The following is a 27,244-nucleotide window of genomic DNA, read 5'->3' on the forward strand; positions in this document are numbered from 1 at the left end:
CCTATTAGCTATGGCGGGTTCAGTTCCAGTCACCAGTGTATATGGGATAAAATTTTCGGTGTAACAAACCTAATCGGATTAACCTTTTTCGGTTGATATAGGTTTATGAATCCTTATTGTTGGGGAGACCAGTTTTGAGAAATTCGTCCTTACGTTTTAGAACCGCTGAGTCCGTAGTTTTACTTATCATGAAACGTTTTTCACTGGAATCTATCAGTTTATGTAGGTCTACAAGTCTTGCAAATTGATATTAAACTATTATTGACAGATGATGATAGAACTGGAATGTGGAATCCAAAAGTTAAGTTAAAATTTAGCTCTAGCTAGCTCTAGCTAACTCGATAGCCAATTTTAAGTAAAAATTGGCTATCGAGTTTATGAAGAAACTCGTTCATGAGTTAGGTACTATATTGTGTAAATAAAATTCAGATAAATAAATCTCTTGTTTATTAATGACTTATCTACATAAATGTCAAGTCATTTGTGTCAGTATTCAACCGTACCACATAAAACGGTTTACGTTTATGTCAACGCTGCAAACCAGGTCATATCCTTCTCAACGCGCACAATGGAAATAGCTCCTTCTGGGTACCCATCATTAGTATGCCGTACCTATACTAAAGTTTAATGCATGCTATAGACTCACGAACGATTGTTAAGTAGATAGACCACACAAAATTGAGTAGGAATGAAAAAACTGTAAAAATAAAACGGCACAATTTAGGCGGTGTTACATAATACTCATAGTTAGAAAGTAATCCTTCCTAACGAACCAGGGAGAGATGATGATGATGCTAGTGTTAGACTTGATACTAAGTTAACCAATAGGTCCAAAAACGTAACGTGCTTTCCGAAGTCACATTTTTTAAGTACTCAAAATAACTAAATGGTTTGAATCCGAAATACAGAAAATTATTAACAATGTAAAATCTTATACCCAGAACTTCAAAGTCTAAAGTATCTCAGCTCAGTCTCAAATCACTAGACCAAAAAGGCGTAATGAAACAAATTTAATAATACCTAAAAGCAAAATACTCGTACTAAGTAAGGCACTCTAAGTAGTAACTCTCATAATAAGGAGATAGAAATTGCGAGAGTTATTGACTAAGTTGACAAACTTCTTATCGTCACATTTACCGCTTATCCCACAGTTATAAACTAAGAGCGATAATTTTCCTACAAACAATACTTACTTCGCAATTTATACACATTTTCAGAAACTTGGTAATGGAGATGGTTATTTTGTCAGAAAGACTAAAAGTTTTTCGTTAATAGTATACTCTGTAGGTAAGTAGGTATACATATTTTTAAACAACCTCTATTATTATTAAACGTTTTCGACAATTATGGGTTCAACAGCAATATTCTGTCGGTTACCGTTTTGAATCTTGATTGTGTGTAATTTTGTGTTAATGATAGAAAATAGGTCTTTTACAACTGAAACTATCATTATCAACTGCGTTTAACGAATAAAACTTTACGGCCAAATGAAAAAGAACCATTTTAGCGTGAAACTCGCATTAAGTAAGTAATGCGAAAGTTAAATTAAATTAAAAAGCAAATACAGAGTTAGGAAACGCAAACATTTGGGAATAATGACCAAATTACAATGTCGAGTGAAGGCAAGGTTCATTAAGGCTTCCTCTATATTAAGCCGGGTACTCACTTGCGAGACCACTAGACACGGTAACAAAGTCCTGATACGAGCATAATATTATGTGCCCGAAAATGTATCTTGACATCCACCGAGCGCTCTAAGGCACTCAGAGCAAACTGTGACTGCGACAGACCTGGATATTGGCCACGTAGGTATTTTTAATTAGAGCATTAGGGTTTGATTTTGCATGAGAGATCACACCAATGGGGACACGCATTTCTACACGATTTTCGCAAATGTATACAAATTGGATCTAAGTAATATTGCTATATAATAATTGTACCTCAGAAAAACATTGAAGAATCCAGTGTGACCAATAACATAGGAGTAGGTACGCTCTCTTAAATGTGTTGCAAAAACTAACAATATTATTTAGACAAAAAGTCTACCAGTCAGTACCCAGCTTAAGGTAGAAAATAATTAGCAAAGCCCACATTTACACGTATTTCCATTCTTTGCAAACTTCGGATAGGTATGTACCTATCATGGCGAATTTTCGCTACCGTCATTAACGGAATATTAATTAGAGTAAGAACTTCCTGTATGGAAGGGTTTCGTAGATGTGTTCAAGACAGAGAGGTCTTCTTCTTCTTCGTCACACAATGACTTTGTTTTTCATGCAGAAAATGTTTCAGTTCAAAAATATGTTACTTGGCCCAGTTAACCTAATTAATATCTATTAACCTTCGCGTGAAATTCTTAATCATAATGTTCATATTACGCCTTTATTACTATTAATTAAAGTACTTAACCACTGAGAACGAAACCAGTAAGGTTTTTATTAAAAGTGCTCCTTAAAATAGTCTCCGGCCTAAATTGGTATCAAACAAAAGGTTCATTCGTATGGAAATTTCGTAACGAAAAACATGGGAACGTACCTAACAGAAAATTAAACCGAACAAATATTGACTTTAAGTTTAATTTGTTTTGTTTGTTGGTCAATAGTTGGGTAAAAGTCATTAGTTATTATTGATTGTGAATAAGGTGTCGCTTCCAAATTAATATCAACAAAGGATTTCATGGAATTCGACCCTTCGTGCTGATTCTATTTATGACAAGGGTATTGTTGTGGACAGACCCTTTTTAGTAGTCATCGGTAGTGGCCATTGATATGGTATTCACAAATGTATATATGGTTTCCCATTTTAAAGGTAGATATACCCACTGTCACCTTTGTGCTATTATTAGCGAGACAACAAATTGGAAAGCAAATGTTCCTGCAAAGTGTTAATTTGCTAATGGAAAGCTGGGCTTGTTTAATTTTATTTTAGGTAGAATCTGTGAAGCTAATACGGAAATGCTCACTGCTTACCTTCCTAAAAATAAATTTAAGAACCTGGCATGTACAATTTCTGGAACAAAATGGCCATTTAAAAGGAAAATCAACCCGGAGCCAAACAATTTATGAAAGTTAAATTCTCAGTATGAACCATCTCGTCTGGAAGCTACAAAGACTTGAATAACTTAGAATATTATTAGGAATTAAATGAAGAAATCTGGTGCAAAACAGCTGTTGAAATAAAAAGTAGGCTTTGCAAGAAGGAAAACGACGTAAAAGAAAAATTATGACGAAATTACGACACCTACGCATTACGTGTGTCGTAGTATTAAACAAAAAACGTAATACATATTTTTTGTAGAGTCCGTAACTGCTGTTTTTGTTTATTGTTATCAGCAGCAGCTGTGTGAGCATTTGTTCTGGTTCTTTTTGAGAATAAATCTAATTGAGAATGTTACTAGGTATGCAAAATCACTTGAAACCTATGTTACAGTTAAGCTTTTACATTTTCAAATACATTACTTTTTATTTCATTAAAAAATACCCAGTAGTTATGATTTTATAGGCATTCAAAGTTCGCTTAAATATTGAGTCCCGCCGACGGTCACGTGACCCCGTGTGACGTACATTCACAGCGTCCGCTCACTAGAAAACGGATATAAACATACTTAAATACATTTTTTTTGTAAATACAAACTTATTATACATATTAACACCCAGACCCATCACAGAAATTAAAATTGAACCAAACCCAAAATTGATGCGATTGTGTCGTTTTAATGCGAATTACCTTCCAGCTCCATCATTAGACCCCGATTACTATATAGAATTAAAATACTCATCAATACAAAACGAACGAGCCCAAACTCGATGCATTTAAGTCGTTTTATTATAGAGTTCCTATGGCCACCTTCCAGGTCCATCATCAGATCAGCTCCATGTCATCATAATATTGCATAGTCATCCAAATCACATGTGTTTGCGAAATTTCAGCTTAATCGGTTGCCTGGAAGTGGGTCTTAATTCAGTTTGCAAGATTCCACCCATACAAATATGAGCCAGTCGTTGTAATATGACGTCACGCGCATAAAATGGCGGGCCGGCCGCCGCCCGCACTTTTAAAATTCAATATCTTGGAAACTAATTGACGTATCGAAATAATTCTTTCACGTGTATTTTTTATTTTTAACAGAGAATACAGAAAGCTAAAAAACAAAATTAGTGAACATTCTTCATTTGTTGGTCGTCTTGCTTAGAAGGGGATATAAGATTACCTAATACCGACTTCAAGACTTCTGAGCGAAAAGAACCCGTCAAATTTTTGATGTGGGTTTTATTTTGAACAATATTTTTTAATAATGACTTCAGAATTTTGAAAACCTGTTAAGTATTTTTCGAAATCTTCTACTCTTTATAAAATTTTAAAGTGTATTTTGTAATACATTACACGCACTTTTAACTTGTCTATTATTCAATACTAACTAGCATTACACTGATAGCCATTATGTAGGTACGTCATTGATATTATAGTCACTATTACCATACGAGTTCCCTTGCCTGCTCAATGACATTGTTACGGTATTGGAAAGCAATCATGCGACCGCACCACGAATGGGTCCCATACCTTAGTCTCCTTTTATCCATCGTTAATTGAACCCGGAGATTGGATGTCAAGGGTTAACCGGCTTTGAGATTATTTACGAGTGTGATCCGTAGTACCAGTGCCGTTTTAGAGATTTGCTCGCCTTTACAGTTTTGTAAAACCGTATTCAAATAGGATATTATGCTCTTTGATTGTTTATTTATTTATGACCAGAATTTGAGTAGTTAGGCTTTAAATGTGTTGTATCATTAAGTACATCATCACTTAAACGACATTTTATATCTAGCTTTAGTACCTAACTTCAATATAAAATTCAATATTCTAAAAAAACACTATAGATTTTTAGGTTGCCTATGAAATCTATCAATTTGTAAGTGGACTCTATTTTAAACGAGATAATTTTATGGAACTGACGTTTTTTTTACGAAAATACTTATACGGTTTTTGTACAACCAATGTAATAAAAAAAACTGCGCATATTGAATGCAAGTTTGCATGTTACTGCTCTCGCCATTTGTTCCCTAGGAATAGACACGTTAGGAATCTTCTTTTTTTACAGTCGTAGGGATACAGAACGAGGAAGCGCTTGGTGATTTAAGATACCTCTTACCGGGATTTTCTTCCAGTTTTTGCTAAGCTGCATCTATTGTCTGTGCTCTTATCGCATTAAGGATAAAGATCTTTTTGCTGCTTACAAAAACGAGAATGTATGGACGACATCACATCAAGTTAAACATGTGGCTTCTTATTCAGTTATAATTTGGGATCATTTTGCAACAAAAATGAGACTCATCTGCTGTCGACTGTACCCACTAGAAGTTTACAGAATTTTCGTCGAGGACAGAAAAGGTTCGCATATTGTCGGTCACCCAAAACATGTATGATTCGCTTTACCTTAAAAGGGTTTGACAGTCGCAAACCGAACCGAGAGTAAGTAATGTGTGACGAATTTTTTCATTTTTGTGCGATGCTACCCTAAACCCGTTAATAAAAGTAAAATCTGAGCGATGTATTTTTAAAGAGTTTTGTCGGTGCGTAAGCAGTATTTTTTCACAAATTGTTGACTGTAACGGTTATGATAATTTGTTTGTTAATTTGAGTGCGGGCTCGGTTAAATAAATCGGGATAAATACTTGGTTTTAAGTGGACTTCATATTATTAACGTAAATAATCTATTGGATAAAGTCTAATATCTGATTGATTAAAAACATACCTTAGAATTAAAAGTGGTTGCCAATTTAGTACCAACAAAGAGGAGTCCTTAACAAATTATATTCATCATCTAACACGATGGGGAAGAATTGCAAAACAAACACCCATAAAAGTGCCAAGATAATAAAGCACCCAAAAGGAGGGTGCCGTATTATGATTTATTGGCAGCTTTATGGGCGCTGCAATAAAAACTATAGACTTTCTTTTTTTCGCTTTTCTCGTTCATTGACTTGACAGTCACGTATGGTTGATTAGCATCAGACGAGCAAATAAATCTGAAGATCTAGGGCATCTTGTGATCTATGAAAGGACTCGTTTGTTTATGGCTTATCCTATTTATTTCTATTTGTGTCACCCCATCGTGACAAGTATGTTGTTGAGACATACTTACTTGTGTGAGTGATGAACGAAATCCCTTTACGTTTTATGTTGCATAATATTTCCTGTTCTGCAAATTGTAAAGACATGCTTTATATTCAAAGGAAATTTATACGACCACTGAGCTTAGCTACAGATAAATCAGGAAATGTTATCTTATTTTATCTTAACTTCATGCGGAATACCAACCGCTGGGGAGCGGTTGCACTTCGAGTTTCTCAAGGGGATACGGAGTGATTGGATTTTAATTTCACTTTGGCTCAAACGAAGTAATTACTTAGCTGATTACACGAAACATTTTAATAAATGGTTGTACATCTTGGTGCAGAGTTTGTTCCATGGGTTATGGCTTGTTTCATGGGGACTAACTTATGTAAACAATCAGTACTTAACAAACTAAATTCTTCCCCCGGCGGGAATCAAACCGCAACCACGACTAGCGTAGTCTTGTACGCAAAACAACAAGGTCAGGCGGTTACTTAGGCCGCCTTAAGAACATTTTTAGTTTTTACTAACATTTTTAATTGTTGGGATTAGACTGCATAAACTAACGTAAACATTAGATTCATACAAAGTACAATTTTTGTAACAGTAAAAATGTATGGAAGTGTCAATCCAAAAGTTTTAAATGTATAGACAATAAACGTAAATATTGCCCGAAAAGTACTTTAAGTAATTATTTACTAACCGCTGAACGCTAATTCACTGTAAATTAATGGCCATTTAACAAAATGTATGCCTATAGACTTCCCTACCACTAATTGGACCTAATGGTCCAATACAACCGTTTTTATAATACAACAAAAATAGTTCTGTCCTGTTGTCATTACATCAATGGTAATGAGCGCAAGTTTTCAGGTTCACACAGAACACAGAATTTAATTATTCTAAAGACACGTGTCTGAAGCTACTAAGTTGAAATTACAAAGGAGACAGCATAATGTCTAATGAAATTTCGTCTTCAGTTTGCACAGTGACAAATTATGGCAATATGGTACTTAAACCTGCTTGATGCAACATATTGCTGTGTTCTGTCTCTCACTCCCTCTCTTGCTCTCGTATCATTAATCAACCTCAGACACTCTAGCACGCTGTTTAATTATACTAATGTTTATTAAAATATTTTATTGTGTAAGTTACTGACGCAGTGATTAAAAAGCCAGATATTATCTATCTGTAAAGTTTTTTAATATTTAGAATTTGATAAACTTCTTTAGATTGAAATACCTACTTGATATCTTTTTGAACGGGTACGGGATTCGGGTTTTCGGGAATTATTAAAAGCATAGTGTTTTAAAAGTTTTAAATATAACTACTTCTTTCGTTACCGTAATGAAAGAAAACTTAATAAATCAAGAACTTTTGTAAAGAAGGTAACAGAAATATTACTGAAGTAATTATTGCTACAGAACGACCATTTCACCTTGGAAACGGTCATTAGTATTCTAGCAGGCGCTACTACAGAACTTTTACTGAATCTAGTCTCCTGCCGAATCCTACCAACTTTGGTTGCCTTTCCACCAAAAATGTAATAAACTGAGTTAAAAGGTCTCTTCGAGGAAGCCAAGTTATTGATGATAACTTTTAATAATAGATAGGTGTAGTCATATTATGTGATAAGGAGACGAGGATGAGCTAAAAACGCCGGAGTACCAACCGTAGCTATCTGAAGAATATAATCCTCAAGACCTGATAAGATTATCAAGCCAAGGTAAGGAAAAAACCATAGAAACTGGCGATTTAGTACATAATCATAGCGTACTAGCGGCCGCCCGCGACTTCGTACGCGTGAATCCCGTTTTTCCCGCTAATTCCCGTTCCCGTGGGAATTCCGGAAATTCCTTTCTTAGTGCACCTCTACGGTACCTAAGATACGTCCCTTCCAAATTTCAAGTGCCTGCGTTTAGCCGTTTAGGCTGTGCGTTGATCTGTCAGTCAGTCAGTCAGTTTCTCCTTTTATATTTTAGATTTAACGTATTCTGTAACTGATATTAACTCAACCGTTTTTCGTGGAACCCACCCTTATTCAAAACTTCAAATTAAACAAGAAAGGGGCAACTCAAGTTAACAGCGTAAAAAGATTTCAACTCAAAATGCCCATCAATAACTGACTTAGTGGATCCGAAACAATCAGCAGAGGAGATCTTAATGACTGCTTCCTGAAACAGCTTACCTACTTGAGTCCCTACTTGGAAAAGATCTTTTACTTATTGTTTCCTTGAAAATGTCTGGTGTAATTTTGACTGAACTTGGTAACTACCTCCAAATTTAAAGAAAGTCCTTCAGTTTCGATTGAAAAGAAGCGTGAGTAGTTTTCTATTTTATCCTAGGCGCAGACCACCGATTTTTAGTTGGCCGATAGTTGGGCCCGATTTTAATTTGTATGAAGAATCGGCCAAATCAAATCGGTGTAATGTGCGCACTTCCATACATGCCGACTAAACTATCGGCCGACGAAAAATCGATGGTCTGCGCCTAGGCTTACAATAAATTGATTTGTTTTATGTAAACTGGCAAAGATTGACCGTAAACAAACACCAAAGACTTCGAGTTATTTTTTAAACCTTTTGAATAAAACTGATAAATACACAGACTGATTACCTATCTTATTTCTAGACATCATTGTCATCTTTGAGGCATGAAGAACAAAAGAAACTGTGAACTCACCGCCTTTTATATAATTTCTCCCCAAATTTTCGACTATTCGACCCGCAAGACTTCAAGAACTATTGTTTGATGGCGACAGGTTTTAAAGTTGGCATAAAGAGGAACTTCGCCGACAGATAGTTGTGTGAAGTGGAAATGAGGCGGTTCCGGGTGTTCCGGGTCCAATGGACTTCAAACATGACGGAGCGAGAGAAAACTTCCAATACCAAGTTTGTTACGGGCTGTGAATTTGTTGTGTTTGTCAACTATGAAGCAAGATAATACGGTCGGCAACTTTTTGAGGAAAATAATTTTGCTTAATAGAGTTGAAACTATGAATTAAACCCACTGATATTTTTTGGACATCTATATTATGAAAACGAAACTAAATTATAGTATTCTGTCTGCCTTTCTTTCTCGTCTTAAGTACCTTGTATTTGTGTGGCAAGTTCAAGGATTAAGCCATGCGGTAAAAACTTAAAAATTTTGGGAAAATAAGTATAATGTGTTTTATTTACAATTGAAGAGTAATTATAATGTGTTCAAACAATATTTCATACAGACGCGAGGCGTTCCATATAATAAAGCCAGGACTATTCAAGCACAATGTGTCTTTTCACAAAATTGGCGTCATTAATCTTACAAAAACATTGATGAAAATCTATTTTATTTTAGAACACGTGCACAGTGAGCAAGTGATAAAGTAAAGTAGCTTCTTCATTTTAGTCTACAACTTCAACTCTAATCCGTTGATATAGAATTGCCTTCAATCAGGCATTATTGTCTCGACATGATTCGAGAGTCATATGTCAGTAATGATACTGCTTAGCTGTGTAATCAAATGTTGTCTAATCAAAAGGCTTTCAATTTCAATGAGATATTTCAGTCACATAAAGGCATTATAACACCATTCAGTAGCCGAAATTGCAGAAATCTCTAGTCATCGGATTGTATTTCGCAGATGAAATCTTTGACAAGAAAAAGCTTTTTGAGATTGTCACGTGGAGTGGAAAATCATTCGATGCTTTAACATTTTTCGCCTTTGGTGTGTTTAATATTTCCCTGGCAATGACCATTACAAAAAGCTTGAAATGGCTGCTTTTTCCTTTCAGGTTTTGTATTGCTTTTTTATATTTCCATCTTTATTTTGTTCTAAAGAAGCTGAAAATGTGTAATTTTATGCTATTAGGTAAGCTGCACTATTTCAACTTTATTAGTTTTCTTCACGGGCTTATAAAACATTGACCAATTAATATTGGTTCTCTAACGGCTTAAACTTCACTTAAAATAATGATAATTGTTTAAAATCTATTTCTTTACGTCAATATACGTGATATACCTAAATGGGTAAAAGTGAACCGACAGTTTAATTATGGTTGAGATCCTTTTTCAAAGCATACAAATTAGAATAACTGAAGAGCATTTCAGGCCCTTCTTCCTTATTTTATTCATTAAAATCTCATGATAACGCCAAAAAGAATGAGGAAATAACGATGTACCTATTTCAGTGGTCGTCCCTTTAGTTGGGTTACATTCCGCTGTCACTGATACCATTAATCATTTAACCGTTTAGACCTTAATAATAACATAGGATGACAGAGCTAACTTTTGGACTTCGCCCGAAATATTTAAGGGGTTATCCAAACGTATACCTCTCACAATGGTACTCGCAGTTGTGGTTGTAAATAACGATATAACGGTTTGATTTACTACAGAGAAGGGATTTTCATTTCACCAAAGTACGTGTGATATTATCAGTCAAGTAAACTTATTTCTGTAAAGCAATCTGTATTTGTAATTCTGTAAAATGGAATAGATATCTGTTTAAATTTTCTGAAACTTTACACGCTCCTCAGTCGAGCACGTCCCAGAAAATTGCGTAGGAGTTCAATTGCTGATAGCTGAAAAAGATATGGCTATCTTTTTCATTAATTAAAATGCGTTAGTTGCATAGAAGAAGATTCTAATTCTTTGAGGAGTTTGTCCTTTTCTCTTTAAATGCCCAGTGCACACAGTAAGTTAAAAAGACATTGTTCTACCGAACGACAGAATTTAATTAAGATTGACAATGAACTTAAATTTGAGTTTCGTAATACATATGCTATTACTTACTTCTCACACCGTACTCATACTACATCCTTCACACCGGCTGTATATCAGAGGTTTAAGTGCCACTTCTTGATATTGGTGCGATCGCCTGTGGCTCTGGCTCACATTACACCAACTCGCTTATCTATTATTATATCAAGAGCCATTTAGAGAAGGGCCTCTTACTAATTAACACGACTTTAGCAGACTAATTGCCAGCCTTCACCCACATAGCATTATAATATACTTAGGCTGAGTTGCACCACCTTATTTTAACCGTAACAATAACCGGTGATTTTGCATGGAGTTTGACAGATTTTTGACGTTTGTCAAAGTTAAAGTAGGATGGTGCAACTTGCCGTATAATAGCACAGTAGAAGTCATTTTGGCATGTTTGGGGAATCCAAGTTGTTTACATGTCAATTTCTCGCTCTACTTGACCAACTTGACTTTTGTATCATCTGTAATTTAATGAGATACATCGACAATGGAAACCTACATAATCTATATAAATAAAAATGAATTGATGTTCGTTAGTCTGATTATAACTCGAGAAGGGCTGGGCCGATTGAGCTGATTTTGGTTTTAAAATGTTTGTCGTAGTCCAGGGTAGGTCTAAACGGTGAGTAAATACGCGCGCGATATTGTTTTTCTGTGACAGACAAAATTCCACGCGGGCGAAGCCGCGGGCGGAAAGCTAGTGTGTAATATAAAATTAGTATCCATTCCGAGGTTCTGCGAAAATTAGGTAAAGCAATTAGATACAGGTTAAGAGCGTTTACGTCTAGCGTGGCATGTCAAGTTTAGGTAATTTCGATGCTATTTTTATTCACACTAAAATAATTATGACTGTGTGCGTGTTCTCACGCTCTATAGTCAAACCAAAATACTTTGATCCACCATCGTAAAAGTGTGCCAGGCTGTAAAGTGACAGCTCAAGGAAACTATAAAATCTTCCAACACCGACTCCATAATTATAAATAATGGTATACATTAGTCCTAATCAATAATTTAAAACGTAAATTCTTTATCAAATAGTAAATTATCAAAGGTTTTTTACTATTTTGAGAATATTTTATACAGCCTATGTTCAGCAGAAAAAAATTTGAATTTTAATGGTGAGAGATTTTTTCAAATCGGTTCTATTCAAAAGAAACTTTTCCTGTTTACTATTCTTTTTTTATCCGGATAATGCATAACATTTCATACCCACCAGCTGCGGGGGCAGCTAGTGGGTTATGTGGGGTTCTTCCTACCAAAAGGTGGGTAGCCCCTACATCCACTAAAAACCTGACTGTTTCTGCCATGATCCATATGAGTGATATGAGGGAACACGGGACATCGCCTTTGGGTGTTGCCTGTAGCATTCGTCCTTAGCCGCTACCAGACACCTCCATGTTTAGTGACCGAGGACTGTTAGGAAGGGACAGTTGGAGACCATAAGCTGTCCTCTTGCGCCCAGGGTGTCGGCGGCGGATAACCAGAGTGTCGGCTGAGGCCTCTCGCTCCCCCTTTCCACTGCTTCTTTCTGTGAAAGAACACTTGCACAGAAAGTAAGCACACTATACCATAAGATTATTTGTCTCGGTATATATTTTATACTAATGTAGATATTGTTTCCGAAAGCGAGCGGGTTCATTCCGTACCTGTACGCTTCATGCGTTCTCTAGCAAAAGCTGAAANTATAAATGTTTGTTAAATCGTTTTCACAGTATTTTTATAAAAATTTCAGCTTGTAAACTGACGCCAAAGTGGAAATTTACAAAACCTGTGTGGACTTATCTTGATAGAATTCTTAAACACTAAACTAATCGCAATATTTTCTCAATTAACTATTTAGACGACAAAATTGCCTAACTATTTATGCCTATAACATATTTGTAGTATTACTGGTTAATGATTGTAACGAGTTGAAAAAGTACTGTTTTTGCGCCAAACGGCGTAAACGCTCTTAAAAGGTGAGTAAGTTTTAAAATATTCAAATATTTTTGGCTGTTAATTAATTTTATCTTTGTGACATCAGAGAACTAGTCATTAAATAATAGCAGTACGAGTAGTCATAACTTTTCGCATCTTACCTACATATTATTTATTATTTTTGCTACTTCTGCGACTTCTTCCACAAGATAGATATTTTATGTGCTGTAGATGTACCTACATCAAATGAGCTGTAGATGATACTCATGCAGCAAAAAAGCAGCTGTCATTCAACTGGTGAGGATTCGGGTAGCAAATAAGGTTGTCCTCCTCAAGAGCTCTCCCTCTCTCTTTACTCATAGTTTATCGACTTTCACACTTCAGCTTCAACATACCCACTTTATCGGTTACGATGTAGTTTTCCGGGTAACAGATCACAATAGACTCCGAGCAAAACTAGTTCCATAGCTCGCTGAGCAATTTGCCTATAAGTCTACGAGTATGCCTCATACCGAACACTGTCACTTTATCTCTATTTGAAACATTCATATTCTTTTATAGTATGTAGGCCCTTTCATGGGCACTTATAAAGATAGGTACTTCTCAAATATAGCTTGCTCTACCATCACATAGGAACAACATATCAGTTGGAGCTGAGAAGACGTGACATTACAAAAACTTACACGTGGTGTTTGAATTGTTCCTAAAATATTTCAATTTAAATATTTCTGTAGCTTATGAAGATTTCAGATCTAAGGACCTGTTTAGTCTCTTTATTAAGCATTATTAGAGAGAAATAAACATCCCTAGACAATAAGAGTCTCTCGGATAGAAACAAATTGGAACAAAGGCACAAAAAAGGAAGTTTATTGACATGTGTATTTTTTCGTTAGAATGATCCTTTGTGGCGCTAAAGGTCCCAAGAATGGAGATATATTTACATAGTATTTTTATCAGTCTAATATGTAATTTACGCCATCAGGGGCCCAATTTTCGTAATAAAAATAAGGTATTTCGTACAACTTCAAATAACAAACAATAAGTAAACACGTTATGTAAATGTATGTGATGTTTGGACTACATTAATTTGTCACTATGTTACTAATTTTAGTTAATATCGAACACTAGTAAAACGTGACCTTATTAGTAATTAAATGTTAATTAATTAGTTACGTCGGTCTGTAAGTAATTAGTGCGGTTTAAAATTTGCTACGAGAGAATACAGTAATTTTGAAAGTTTAAGGCTAAGTTGCACCACCCAACTTTAACAGTAACTATGACGATAACCGATGTCTTTTGTATGGAGTTTGACAGATTTTTGACGTTTGTCAAAGTTCAAATAAGATGGTGCAACCCAGCCTTAGTTATTTAAAAATCTATTAATTTTAAACAACACTTATCTTCTTACGTAAGTAGTAGTCCAAGATATAAGAAATATCCGTTTTAAAACGGGTTACTATCCTTGTGTCCTAGTTAAGTGCAGCTTCTTCCACAGTTTCAAAGTTTACACGCCTTAGAAATGCAAAACTGCGAAGGTTGTTTATAAACTAGTCCACTGACCTTTCGTGTAGCCCGAACGACCTGCATTTGATGGTGTGTGCTCTCCCCAATAGCCCTTATCTTACTACGTAATATTTTTCCGCTTGAAGATATTTAAGTTATCTTCATTTCAGGGTTGAATTTTCATCCATTTCCAGATTAACATTTTAAAATATTTTTCTAACAAAACTCTATCTTCTCATGTAAACAGTCCCATTCCAAAAAAAATAACAGTTTTAAACTGGCCACCAATAAGTTCAGCTTCTTCTTTAGTTTGGAACAGTCCTCAAAAATATATTGTTTTAAACTTTCATGGTCACTAACATAATTATTATTACTGACGGGATTCCAACTGTGCCGAAATATCGGAAACTAAAAATTAAGGTACATGGTAGCGATCCTGTCAGTAATAATAATCCTCAAAAATGGCAAACTACGAAGGTTGTTTATTAAGCAAGCATTACACTGACCTTTCTTTTAGCCCGGACGACCTGCATTTGATGGTGTGTGCACTCCCCAATGGCCCTTCCGCGCAGCGCCGCGCTCATCCGCGCGTAAGCCCACACCATCACCGCCATCGGGGCCACGTACGTCACCGCCAGGAACACGAGATTGTAGCTGCGAACGGGTTAACATGTTACGGGCATGTTGCTGTGTGAGTGCCGTGCGGTTTTAATTTCGTTTGGGATTATTTGAGAGCTAAGGTGGACGTTGCGGCTAGAAACCACGCTGAACCAAGTTGAATGAGATTATTTTTTCGAATGAAAATAACTTTGTTACATTTGTGCCCGAAAAAAAATTTTAAGCCTTCAGAAGAGCTGTTACTTGAAGCTTTTGTATCAAATTTGTTTTAAATAAATAAATAAGATTAAGATTACGATTATACAAATAAATACCATAAGTAACTCCATATCGACAAAATTATTTTGTTGTAACGTTACAAGAAAAGCTACTTACTTAGAAAAAATAATAAGAAATACGATAATCTTAAAATCTTCCTTGTAAGTAAACCCAAAGTTACTGCTTCGAGTAACACAATATCATGTAGGTACGAGCACATTTTATCGTAGTTCTGAAAACATCAAACAAACTGTTCATTATGTGCATATTTATGGTACCTATTCATGATCGCGGAACAAGTTACTTCCTTAATATTTATTACACGTTCAAAATATTTTTGTTGAACTAAATGTGGGCTCACTGAAAATTACACCACTGAGGGTTGAATCTATGTTTGTGTCTGAATCTAATATATTTTTGAGCGTAGTTGTAATCTATTGTGGGTTCAAAAATTGGGTTTAAACTATACATGGTAGAGAGTCATACTTACATGTAGTCAGCTCTTGATGTAGGATAGCTTCCGTCAGGCCACTTGATGAAGCATATTTCTCGTTCCCCATTAATGTACCTTTGAACAAATAAAGCATCTTAAAAAAATTAAATTCGAACTAGCCGTTTGTTAGCAAATCTTTTTTCTCTGGTTTTCGATGAGTAAGTCGGTACTGGCCAGCGTTCTCTTTTGTCTTTTTATATTTTTTTATTAAGTTGGAGTGACATAAATAAATGACATAAGCTATGCAAACTGGCAGGAACGTAATCTGATGTTTGATAACAATCTCGCTGTCAAGCGCCTTAACATTGCTTGCACTGACGCTATCGTAATTTCGCCGTGATGTCACTCAACTTTCGGTTGTGAGGCGCCGAAGCAATTAAATTAAAACTTCTAACAACCTTCCAAGAAAAAATAAATACTTTTATACAAATTGTCAGTCACCCGATATAATGACCGGCTTGATTACTTTCTTTGGACTTTTTATAAATGTCAAGACTAATGAGATTAGCGTTTGATCTGTCTTATTAAAACAAAACTTGAGTCATGCTGTTTTTGTAATTGGTTAACTCTTGGTCGTGTTATTTCGCAAGGCAGTTTTTTAATGTTTCATTAACACCTTATACTAAAGTGATAATAATGTTACTTTCGGTAATAGAAAAGTTGTATTATAAAATTATTGGATAACTTATCATATTCCTACTCATTAATATTTCTATCAATCGCTTTAAAGAAATTTTGCAAATGGGTCAATTTCCCAAACACATTTTTTGAGCGGCGTAGCTGAAAATCATATGTTTTTTATGACATAGAACTTTGATTTTTTTTTACACGAAAGTATGCACAGGTTCCATTTTGAGGACAACATTATTAATGAGTACTTTCTTTTACAAATTCGACAAAAAATAATTGAACTAAGCGTTTCTAATTTTGGTGCAGTGTCCACATCCTTAATTTCTTACAATATGTATTTTTTTAGCTGAAAATCAAAACAGAACTTAGGGAAAAAGTATATTTTTGGATTATACAATCTATCTATTATCTAAGATTACCAAATTAAGCAAGTTTCCCAAATAACTGTGATTAAGTCACGTCCTTAAGTTTTGTCCGCGAAAAATTTATGATTTTGGTGTCAATAATGAAATAGCTCGTCAGTTTCTTTAAAGATCAAACAGGATTTAAACACTCCCATCATTCGTTAGGTTTAGTACCGCCCCCGCGAGCAGTGACGGCAGACGGGTGCAAGACCTCTGCGTCTTCCCGCCAAAAACGTAAATGTGTCGTTTTTTTTTAAACGGACAACAATTCTGCAATTTTGGTGTCTTTTTGTATAAGATTTCTAAGCTATTCATTTTAGTTGAATTCCTCGTATATTGTAAAGGAACTGTTTTCATACCATGTGTTAAAATGTTATTGTTATATTTAAAACAGATTTCATGTAATTTAGCTTTTTCAACGAGAATCTAATTTTGGTGAGTCAATTTTGGTGTTTTTGGTGGTGCACCAAAGCATTTTTAACCGACTTAACTCCGTCAATTGTGAACCGATTTTCAAAATTCTTTTTTTGTTCTATAGGGTACACTTATGTGGTGGTCCCATTGTCACCAAGTCAGGATCTGATGATGGGATCCTAGGGAAATCGAGAGTAAACCTCAAATTTTGTAGGAATGCAATACGTTTTCTAAAGTTATTCAAGTAGTCATCATCTAATGTTGATGAGGTGATGATGGAAGGTAAAACTCCTTAACGCTTAGGAGTTGGAGGATAATTCTTTAAATATTTTAGGTAGGTATGTACATACAGTTGTATTATTTCAGGTATTTAAGATGAGCTGATGATGAAAGGTCAAACAACATAAGTTAGGAGTTAGATGATACTCAATACTCATTTGTTGATACATACATTGACACATGATACATTGATACTTTTTAGTTGCCGATATTTAAAGTAGGGAGCCTGTATTTTGCTAGGAAGATTATTTACACTTGGATTGTGATTAAGACTATAATTTTCCATTACAAAATGGAAAATTATAGTCTTAATCACATTAAACATAGGTACTGTCCCTCTTCAGTGACAATAACAAGGACTAATCAACTAAAAAGCATGAAAAAAAATAATTTTAACAAAAAAATTAAAACCGACGCCAACAATCACTTAAAAGTAGAAAATAAGTACGTCGTTATTTATTTATTAGGACAATATACCATGATTAATATTTTTGGAGTCGGTGCTGGTAAATTTAAAACCATTTCTTGAGCTTGGCACTAAGATATGACCGACTGACAGCATATTTTCTAATTTTGGTGCTTTAATATAAATTTTGGTGTTCTCTTAATTTTGGTGTAAGGAAAATCTAAAAAACTACTGGACAAAATTTAATGTCTTAATCATTTTAGAAACAGTATAAGTTTCCAATAAATTTGATCTATAATTAAAGAATAAAAATACACAAATAACAATTTCCACCAAAATTAGGCAAAAATATGCACTTGTTGAAATTCACCCAAATACCGAAATTAAAATTACACAAAAATACCGACTAAAACTTACTTAGTTATAATGAAAATTCATATGAAATCGTTTTTCAATTATCCACTAGAAAGTAAATTTAAATTATCGATTAAATTATAACTCATAAAACGAGTAGATGTGGTTTTCAATGCCGGTGTGGCCGGAACAATTTTAAAGGGCTCGGAAGTTAAATTGAAAATCGATTAATTAACTGAAAGCAATCGTTTTATTGTTTCAAAAGTTCAATAGTATTATCAAGTTATTCTAATTTTATGTGATTGCGTTGTAACTTATTGAAAAAGTACTCTTTTTATTATTAAAAAAGGTAATCATGACTTTATTGGTTATACCAGATACCTACTCCTATGAATTATGTTATCGGAAAGGCAAAGAATATTCACTGGCACTAAGCTCATCATATCTGTCCGAATCCGAGTCGAGACCACATTCTTGCAAACTAAGGCTGGATTGCACCATCTTTTTTAACTTTATCAAACGTCAAAAATCTGTCAAACTCCATACAAAAACACCAGTTATCGTTATGACTTACTTGACTTAAGGTCCTATGTCGCCTAGATAGAGAGGGCGTCCACAACAGTCCTCCATCGCGTTCGCTCGTTATTGGTTATCGTTATAGTTACGGTTAAAGTTAGGTGGTGCAACTCAGCCTTAACATAAGAGGCCGTAGAGCAGTAGCATGGCCGTTAAAAGCACACAAGGTGGTTTACAATAATTGCTGGTCAGTGTGGGAAGATAAGTAAGGCCAAACCCTTCATTTGCTTTTGATAAATTAGAGAGGGACGTCTTGCTGCAGTGGAGACTACAATTAATGACATGATGATGATGATGAAGTATATTAAAATAGTAAGACATGGGTCTTAACGCGACGTTTATTAATGAGTTACATTTCGGCTGCTATGCTGCAGCCGTGGTCACAAGCAGCTTGTGTCAGTCTTACTATTTTAGTTAAAATGGAACGAGAAAGTTTCAAATGAGGTAATTGGTTCTATAACTTACTGTTTTTTGTACGTGTCTGAGTACAGCAAGCTGGGTAACGCGAGTAGTGCGCTGGCGCACCAGACTGTGAACAGCGCTGCACGGGCCACGCGTCTGCTCAGCCGGTGCTGTAGCGGCTTCACTATCGCCACGTACCTGGATAAAAAACAATTTATTTTGGTCTTAATAACAATAATAGTTTGGTAGGCTTACCTACGAGTAGGTACAGTTTCTTTATCTAGAACTGGAAACGACTGAAAACACCTGCCTATTTAGTTTTTCCAATATTTGGAACCCTACACTATTTTGTAGAAACTACACACAGTTTAGTACACTACAACTTGGCAAGTTTTTACACTATTTTATACTTACTAAATTCACAAAATAGGACTTAAATCACATTGCAGTGGCTCGATTGGCCTAAATCTTTTGTTACGTCCTTCGTAGTAGTTGTAGAATTAAAGTATTTGAATTCGATTTAGGGGGCAAAACCAAATATGCGTGAAAATTCAAGAATCGAGAGCGAGAAAAAACAAAAGAAAACAGATATTCGTCGATGAAAAAAGAATGTTGTTTTCTTGCTGGCCAGTATCGCGCGACCAAGGAGGCGGCTGTGTGCGGCCTGTGTAGTTTTAATACACATTGAGCCTAAAACTTTTTGTTTGGTAATCTAAATCAAATACGAATTTTAGGTTTAATATCGAAATTCAAGGATGGCTATCGCGAACTTCTGGTCTTGGCATTTGATTAATTGGTCCTCGGAACACAAAGCCAGCGGTCGTGATTTTGAATCTCACAAGGGCCAAAAGTTTGTGTGATTTGCATTTCACGACTGTGCATGAATTTATGAGCTAGTGGTATATTTCAAAGTTCAATTATAGTAACAATACGTAAATCTAAGTAAAAAAAAAATACCTAAGTACTTGAAATGATTTTAACTTCTATCTTTGATTTGAAAAATTCTTGTCTACAGAATTATATTTTCTAAACAGCAACATTGCTGTTGTAAAAGTTAGACTAGCAGTTGGAAGCAAAACAAAATGTCTAGCCCAACTTTCATCACTTTCAGATAAAAATGTCAATCTATTTTCAGACTTTATTGTTACTGTAAAATAAAAATGTGTACGTCCAACGAATTTCATGGACAATTTACCTGAACTTCGACCATAAAAACGTGAATGTAAAGCCAAAAATAAAAGTCTCATATTTCATGTACGACCACTTTTTAGCGGGATATAAATCTTTGTTTTGTCTATTTGTTTGTTATTGCAAAAGCTTCATTCCTTTTCAGTGTTCAAAATATTGGAGATCGGCCAAATATTTTTAACAAAAAGGGTACTTCTTAAATCACAACAAAAGAAAGTATTTTCTTCCTCAAAAGTACATAATAATAATAATAAATAAAAAAATATCCTTGGACATTTTACACTGCGCTTCTAGTCCCAAACTAAGCAAAGCTTGTACTAGACAACGAATATTAACATACTTATATACTTTTTTTTGTAAATACATACTTATTATACATAGAAAACACCCAGTCCAATACAAACAAATAATATGTTCATGCACACAAATGTTTGTACTGTGCGGGAATCGAACCCGCTACCTCCGGAATAGTAGTCCGTTTCGAACCACTACACCAAACGGCCGACAAAAAAACGTATATTGATTTGGGTAATTCAATTTACTACCGTGAAATAGGAAATGTCATACACTAATAGGCTATTTAATTATTCATTCTATAATCGCCTAACCCTATTTTCATTCATCGTGAGTCACTAGTTGATTTACAACAGCCCTTTGTGACTGCTAACTTATATTTGGATAGTGATAATTTGGTAGTAGTTGAGTGTGTTAATTACTTCCAATTTACGATTAATTATAACAAAAAAATTAAAACTGACTCCAAAAAACGTGCACTAAAAAGTAGAAAATAATTACATTATTTATTTATTAGGAAAAATGTATGGCGGCACGGCAGGGTGTTTTTGCGACGGATCTCCTTCAGATTTGTATGCTCTGTTACGTCATAATACGTCATTGTCATCACTGGTGTGCCGCTCCTATACCTCAGTCACTGACTTAGGTAAGCGCTATAGGTTAATCGACGAAGTGACTTGGGACTCTATACCTATAGAGTCCCAATACATGTTTTTTTTTATTTCATCTAAGCATTCTCTATTTCTTTATTTTAAATTTAAGACTGACAATCTAAGCATCTATCTAACCTACAAGGTGGACCGACGACATCGTAAAGGTAGCAGGGAAGCGCTGGACGCAGGCCGCTACCAATCGATCAACGTGGAAAGCATTAGGGGAGGCCTATGTTCAGCACTGGACGTCCTATGGCTGACATGATGATGATGATGATGATGAATCTAAGCACAGGAACGCGGAAAACTCGTTCAACATGATGGGAATATTATCTTTTTATAAATAAATATTTCATATTGGAGTAATTTGGGTCCCTTTGAAAAGTTTAATTACTTTCGCCCTTTGCTGGCTGTTAATTTGTACGCCATGGAGTTGGAGTCTATATCCGGACGTAGTTGTAAATGGCATTCGGGACGTCAATTCATAACACGAGGGCGCGTTCAGACTCGCGTAGAGTTTAATGCAGGACGTAATGGGGCATGACCCATGGCAATCCAGTTTTACGGGATCCAGTACAGAAAGGAGGGTGAATTTAAAATTCGAATTCTAAATTCGAACGGTTCGGTTTTTGTAGGACACTGCAAACGAGATGTTCGTGTAAAGATTAAAGGGGAATCTGCAAAAAAACAGTTCCTGATAAAAACGGGCAACGGAGCCTTGAGTAGGTGTAGGTAGTATATAGTGGCACATTTGTCTATGTGATAGTACATGATGTTTCTTTTCAGAATGGTTTTTATGGTAGGTAGTATTAATGGTAGGTAGTATTTATTTTGTTGGTGTAGCGTAGGTGGGTAGCGACTCGTTTACGCTTTGTGGTTTACCGATACGGCTTTGTATACAGCTGAAAATGGTTTATAATACGTACAAAGTAAGTAATTCAGTAACTCATATTGTTGTAATTATATTCGCCACAAAACCGTATTTGCTAAACCGCCAGGAAAGAGATTCAATGTTAGTATTTAAATACTCGATATCTACAAATACTCTAAAAATAGGAGAAGCAATGTTAAAATTTAAATACTCGATCTCTACAAAATTAAAAATACTCCACAATAGGTATTTGGGGGACAGTAAAACGTTCATGGGTTAGGCAACTAGCTCCATAATTGGACATGTAACATTACTGGTACTGTATGAATCGATCATGAAAGTGATCGCGCTGCTTCTGCAGTACAGAGTCAACTAAAGATAGTCATAATTTGACCATTTCTAGTATAATTTCCAAATATAACTTTTAACTAATTTCGAAGCACAGTCCACTCCACACTTCGAGTCTAGCATGAAAGAAAATTAAATTGTTGAGGTATAAGTTCTAAGTAGGTAGGTAGGTAAATTCTAAGTAGTTCAGGTATAAGTACCAAGGTGAGTGAGCTTTACTTGTATGTGTACGTGTACATGCACGTAACGATAGTGTAATTTCTGACAAAATTTTTGTAAACGAACAGTAGCGAGCCACCACACGTGTAAAGCTCCATCGCCTTCGTGAATAAAATTGCAACAACTAGGTATAACGCAGCGTCCTAGATGGATATAAATTTTGTTTAAAGTAGCCACCATCCATCATATTGTGTGACTTAAATCTTCACACCAAGCCCCGTATGGACATGTCCGTGGATGATTCATTTCATCCAGTTTCAGTTTGGACAATGCTTACGTACCGTAATTGAAAGTTTGATTTCAATTCGGACGTCGAATCGAGACTATGATGTTGTTAAATCGATTCCTAACTTCAAAAGGTCAGTTAAAACGAAATGAAAATAGGAATTGAAGTAATTCAACTATAGTTTATTTGCATCAATGTTTTTATTGACCTGAGCTTTGTAAAATTAATCAATCCGAAACCTAACACTTAATTTTTCCTTTCTTTTCAACTCCACCAGCGTTCGAAACAGTAGGTATTAGTACAGGTACGTACAGGTATCACAGGTGATAAAAATCTAAACGATGGGTTTGCTCATTTGAATTCATATCATCTTAATAACTTGGAAATTCATCTTAAGTAATACTCGATTAATGTTCTTCCTGTAAAGCCCTCTTATTAGTGTTGGGGCATACTTTAGAAAATATCGGATATTTATTCGAATAACAAGTTGACTCAAAAGCCTTTATTCAAATTACGGTCTCATTATTCAAACGATTTGTTCGTAAATGATCCAGCCGCATTGAGTTATGCTGTAACCTCATTATTTTCCATAATCTAGGGCTTTACTCGTATCTTATTTATTTAAATGGAACAATTAGCATTTTATTATTAAACTGGAATTACCTATGTTTACAAAATGACTTATAGTATGTCAAGTAATTTTATCAAAAAAATATTTTCATTTATTAATCTAGCTTTTCAGCAGCGGCTTCGCCTGCCTGAATTTCAGTTTGTCACTTAAGGTCTTTTATAACGCGCATATTGGATTTCCAAAAACTGGTATTTTCCCTGGGTCTCAAAATATATTTTCATCTGAATCAGGTCAGAAGATTATGCGAAACATTAATATTACTTCACAAACTTTCACATTGATTACATTTTGTATGATAAAATATTTGACTGTGCGCTTTTAGGCCGAAAGTTTTTGTTAATCATCAAAGTGATTTGAATGGGCTTCCCCGATATCCAATCATTTGAATGTCTATTTGAAAGAACTGCATATTCCCATCACTAAAGTTTATACGACAGCTTATTACATTCCTCGCACACAGTACGAACCTCAAACAATCTGTTGGGAAGCTTGATCCACGACTTTATAATAAGCGTGTCGTGTTCGCGGTTGTACTAGGTACCTATAGAAAAAGAGGGGGAAGTTTTACCATAAATCTGAAGTAATACCGTACTGAAGTAATTTCAGACTTGTTAGTCAACGATATATTCAAATGATAATAAACCTGGAAGTGTTTACGTTATTTCCACGTGGAACTCCGCTGACTTTCAGAAATATTGACATTCGTAGCAACTTGTTTGCTTTTACTACAACCATCAATATTTTTGTACCTTCCTGTTATGATTGAATACGAATGATGTTATTTAAAGAACTAAGTATTAGTGACGCCAATATGTTAAGAGTTAAGAGCATTGAGGGCCGTTGTGTTGGGGTAATGATAGCCCATACCCTCGATCTGATCATCACTTTCCATTACGAGAAAAAGCTTCGCCGTTGTGTGTAAAAAAATGTTACTGTCGTTACAATTTACAATAACAATAAATAACGATTGTGAAATTTTGCATTTCCAACTCGGTAAAACCTTTTCAAGATTTATGTTTCAGGGATATATTCTACCTATTTATTACCCAGACCATCTCATTTAACATTCATGAAAAGTGGGTCCCAACTGCTTACGACAGACACTTCATAAGAACTGCGATGGGAAAAGACATTTAAATTGTCGTTTGCTGCTTTTAATTACAAAAGGAAATCTAAATAAAATTAGTGCCTACTTAAGTGACACTTTACCCATGGCCTGACTGACATTAATAAGTTTGAAAATATATTTTAAAACTTTTATGTTCTTCAACCCGAAACTTGATGTGAGATACAAACAACTCAAACCTAAACACTGTAGTACCTATTTATGTAGGTAGTTGTATTATATGCTAAAGAAGTTTGTTTGATGACGACTACTGTGCAAGCCGTACTCTTACTGTTTGATCATATCATTCAGCAAACAGTGAAATAAATCGAGTCGTAAAGCGTTATTTACGCTTTAGTATCAGTGCCAAATAATCGTGCGTTAAGTTTTACTAGCGCCATAAAATTGGCTTTAACCGACATTATATCCCTTTCTCAGCATGGCAATTTCCTAGAATTTTTAAATTGTATTGTTGAGTCCGTTGACTAAATTAAAACACTTCATTTAGCCCTTTGAAAAAAACCACGAACTTCAATTAACTGTAAAATTAGATTTGAAGTTGCTTCCAAATCTGTAAATTGTTAGTCCATAAAGATGGGTTTGCCAAGTATGACGTCAAAGTTTCCTTTATCTATTCAAAATCGGCGGAGGATTCGCTTTAGATAATGACAACTCATGAAAAGTACCTACGTCTTGAGTGGTGGTCCAATCTTCAATCCAAATAATTCGAAGAAGGCATTGCACTAAAAGCAAACTTCAATTTAACTAGGTAAAGTTTATTCAATATTGGACTCGTGACTTGTGAAGATCGACAAATAAAACGTTTCATAATAACTGCCTTTTACAACTTTGTTTGTATAGTACTGACGTAAGCCGTATAAAGGTCATTTTCCAAGAAGGTGCTTTTAGTGAAGCTCGTCATCGAACATGATATGATCATGAAACTTTAATGGTGATAATGCTACACAAAAATCATTAAATTCACCGTAACCTCCAGCCATAAACCTGTCATGTCCATGTAAACACGGTAACCAATGACTCGGTGAAGTCCATTATTTATTCTGAGAGTTCGATCAAATATTTGAACGGGCAGATAGAACCACGTTTAAATAAATCCGACCCTTCCGATGTTTGCATTGCATGATTGTAAATAAAAAAGGAATCCGATGACGTACAACTCTTCTATTTGTTAACCCACGATACAAGTATACTATATCTTATAAGAATATACCTATGACATTACGTTTTCCGTAGAAATTATGAAGATTAAGATATGAATTTCAGGACTACGATACCTTTAAATAATATATTTGCCAACCCTCAGTCATATTGTGTTACTTATTTGTTTTTGACATGAATAGACTCTATTATAAACTAGAACTAAATGAATAACGGTTCTAAATATTGAGTCATTGTTAATTTAATTAAATGTCTCGCTAACCCAATGAACGATTACGTTAACCTAACCGTAATTTTGTACACCATCATCTTGCAACAATGTTGTGTTTCGGCAGTTAGAGGTAAGATAGCCGTGTGTTCCTCTGTAATTGAGGATTTCGCTTTCACCTCAGCCTGATGATCACTAGGGTGTAATGCATGAAAAGAGCCTCCACATTGTGGGTAATAAATCATAAATCAATATTTACCTGACAATGTTCAAAATGACGTCGTGAAAAACTTTCCACTGTTTATTTTTATGAATTCCCCGGATTTTAGATTAAGCCATTGACTGGTTTCGTTAGTGTTCCAGCTAAACTTGTTTATTAGGGTAGGGACTGGTCCTTAGGGGTTGCACCTGCTGCCGTTTTATGTTGTACGCAACCTACGTGCGGGATGTTTTCGTAACTATTTATTAGTTTTGGGGTAAGTTTTGTTAAAAAAACGGTATGTTTTATTTTCATGTCACATCGTCTCTCAATAAATACTGTTCATGTCTACACAGGCGTACGAACATTTGGTATAAACTGATTACAAAAAAAATTCACTTTGAAATATTTCACATTCAATTTTGCTACATTTTCATTCAATCAAATCTAATAAAATTTATCGTTTCATCATTTGATGAAACAATGACAGAATGTTCCCAGTTAAAATGGAAATAGCGTTTAATAAATATGAAACAAGTTATTTACTTATTGACATTGTTTTCATAAAATATATACCATAAAGCTTACAGCAATCAACTCTATGAATAAATTGTTAAAAGTCCTCCATGAAACATGGGAATAAAATTATCGATGAAAATTCTTTTGTAAATTGAATTTTTATAGTAGGTAATTGTTTTACCACTTTACAGAGTTAAGTGGGCGGACAAAAATGTAAAAGTGGCCATTGTTAATTATCATATTATGTTAAAAGCGGGACAGGTAGCCTTATAGGCCGTAAAATCTCCCATTTCGACCGTTACAATATCCCTTTGTTTTATTACTTTAATCAAATAACGCCGAGGTTGGATTAATTTAAGTAGGTACCTACAGTGAAATCATGGTTACTTAAGAAGATTTGCCGTTTTCATTATGCCTGTCAGTTAAACTGTTATACCTGTTCAAAAGCTTATTCCACACAACAACAGGTAGGGGAGACCGGGGTTGA

General features: G+C 35.0%; 1 protein-coding gene across 1 annotated transcript in view; it reads right to left on the minus strand.

The window, feature by feature from the left end:
* NGR-A33 (neuropeptide receptor A33) overlaps nucleotides 1-27,244 on the minus strand; it is a 67,090-nt gene that overhangs the window by 20,972 nt on the left and 18,874 nt on the right. The window contains exons 5-7 of the mRNA XM_028321789.1: nucleotides 19,181-19,315; nucleotides 15,650-15,727; nucleotides 14,790-14,937 (exon numbers count right to left, since the gene is read on the minus strand). Of these exons, the coding sequence (XP_028177590.1) occupies nucleotides 14,790-14,937; nucleotides 15,650-15,727; nucleotides 19,181-19,315 (361 nt within the window). The remainder of the gene's footprint in view (nucleotides 1-14,789; nucleotides 14,938-15,649; nucleotides 15,728-19,180; nucleotides 19,316-27,244) is intronic.

The sequence above is a fragment of the Ostrinia furnacalis genome, unplaced genomic scaffold, assembly GCF_004193835.3.
Source record: "Ostrinia furnacalis isolate ACB-3 unplaced genomic scaffold, ASM419383v2 OfSCF7580, whole genome shotgun sequence".
NCBI classification, from domain to species: domain Eukaryota; kingdom Metazoa; phylum Arthropoda; class Insecta; order Lepidoptera; family Crambidae; genus Ostrinia; species Ostrinia furnacalis.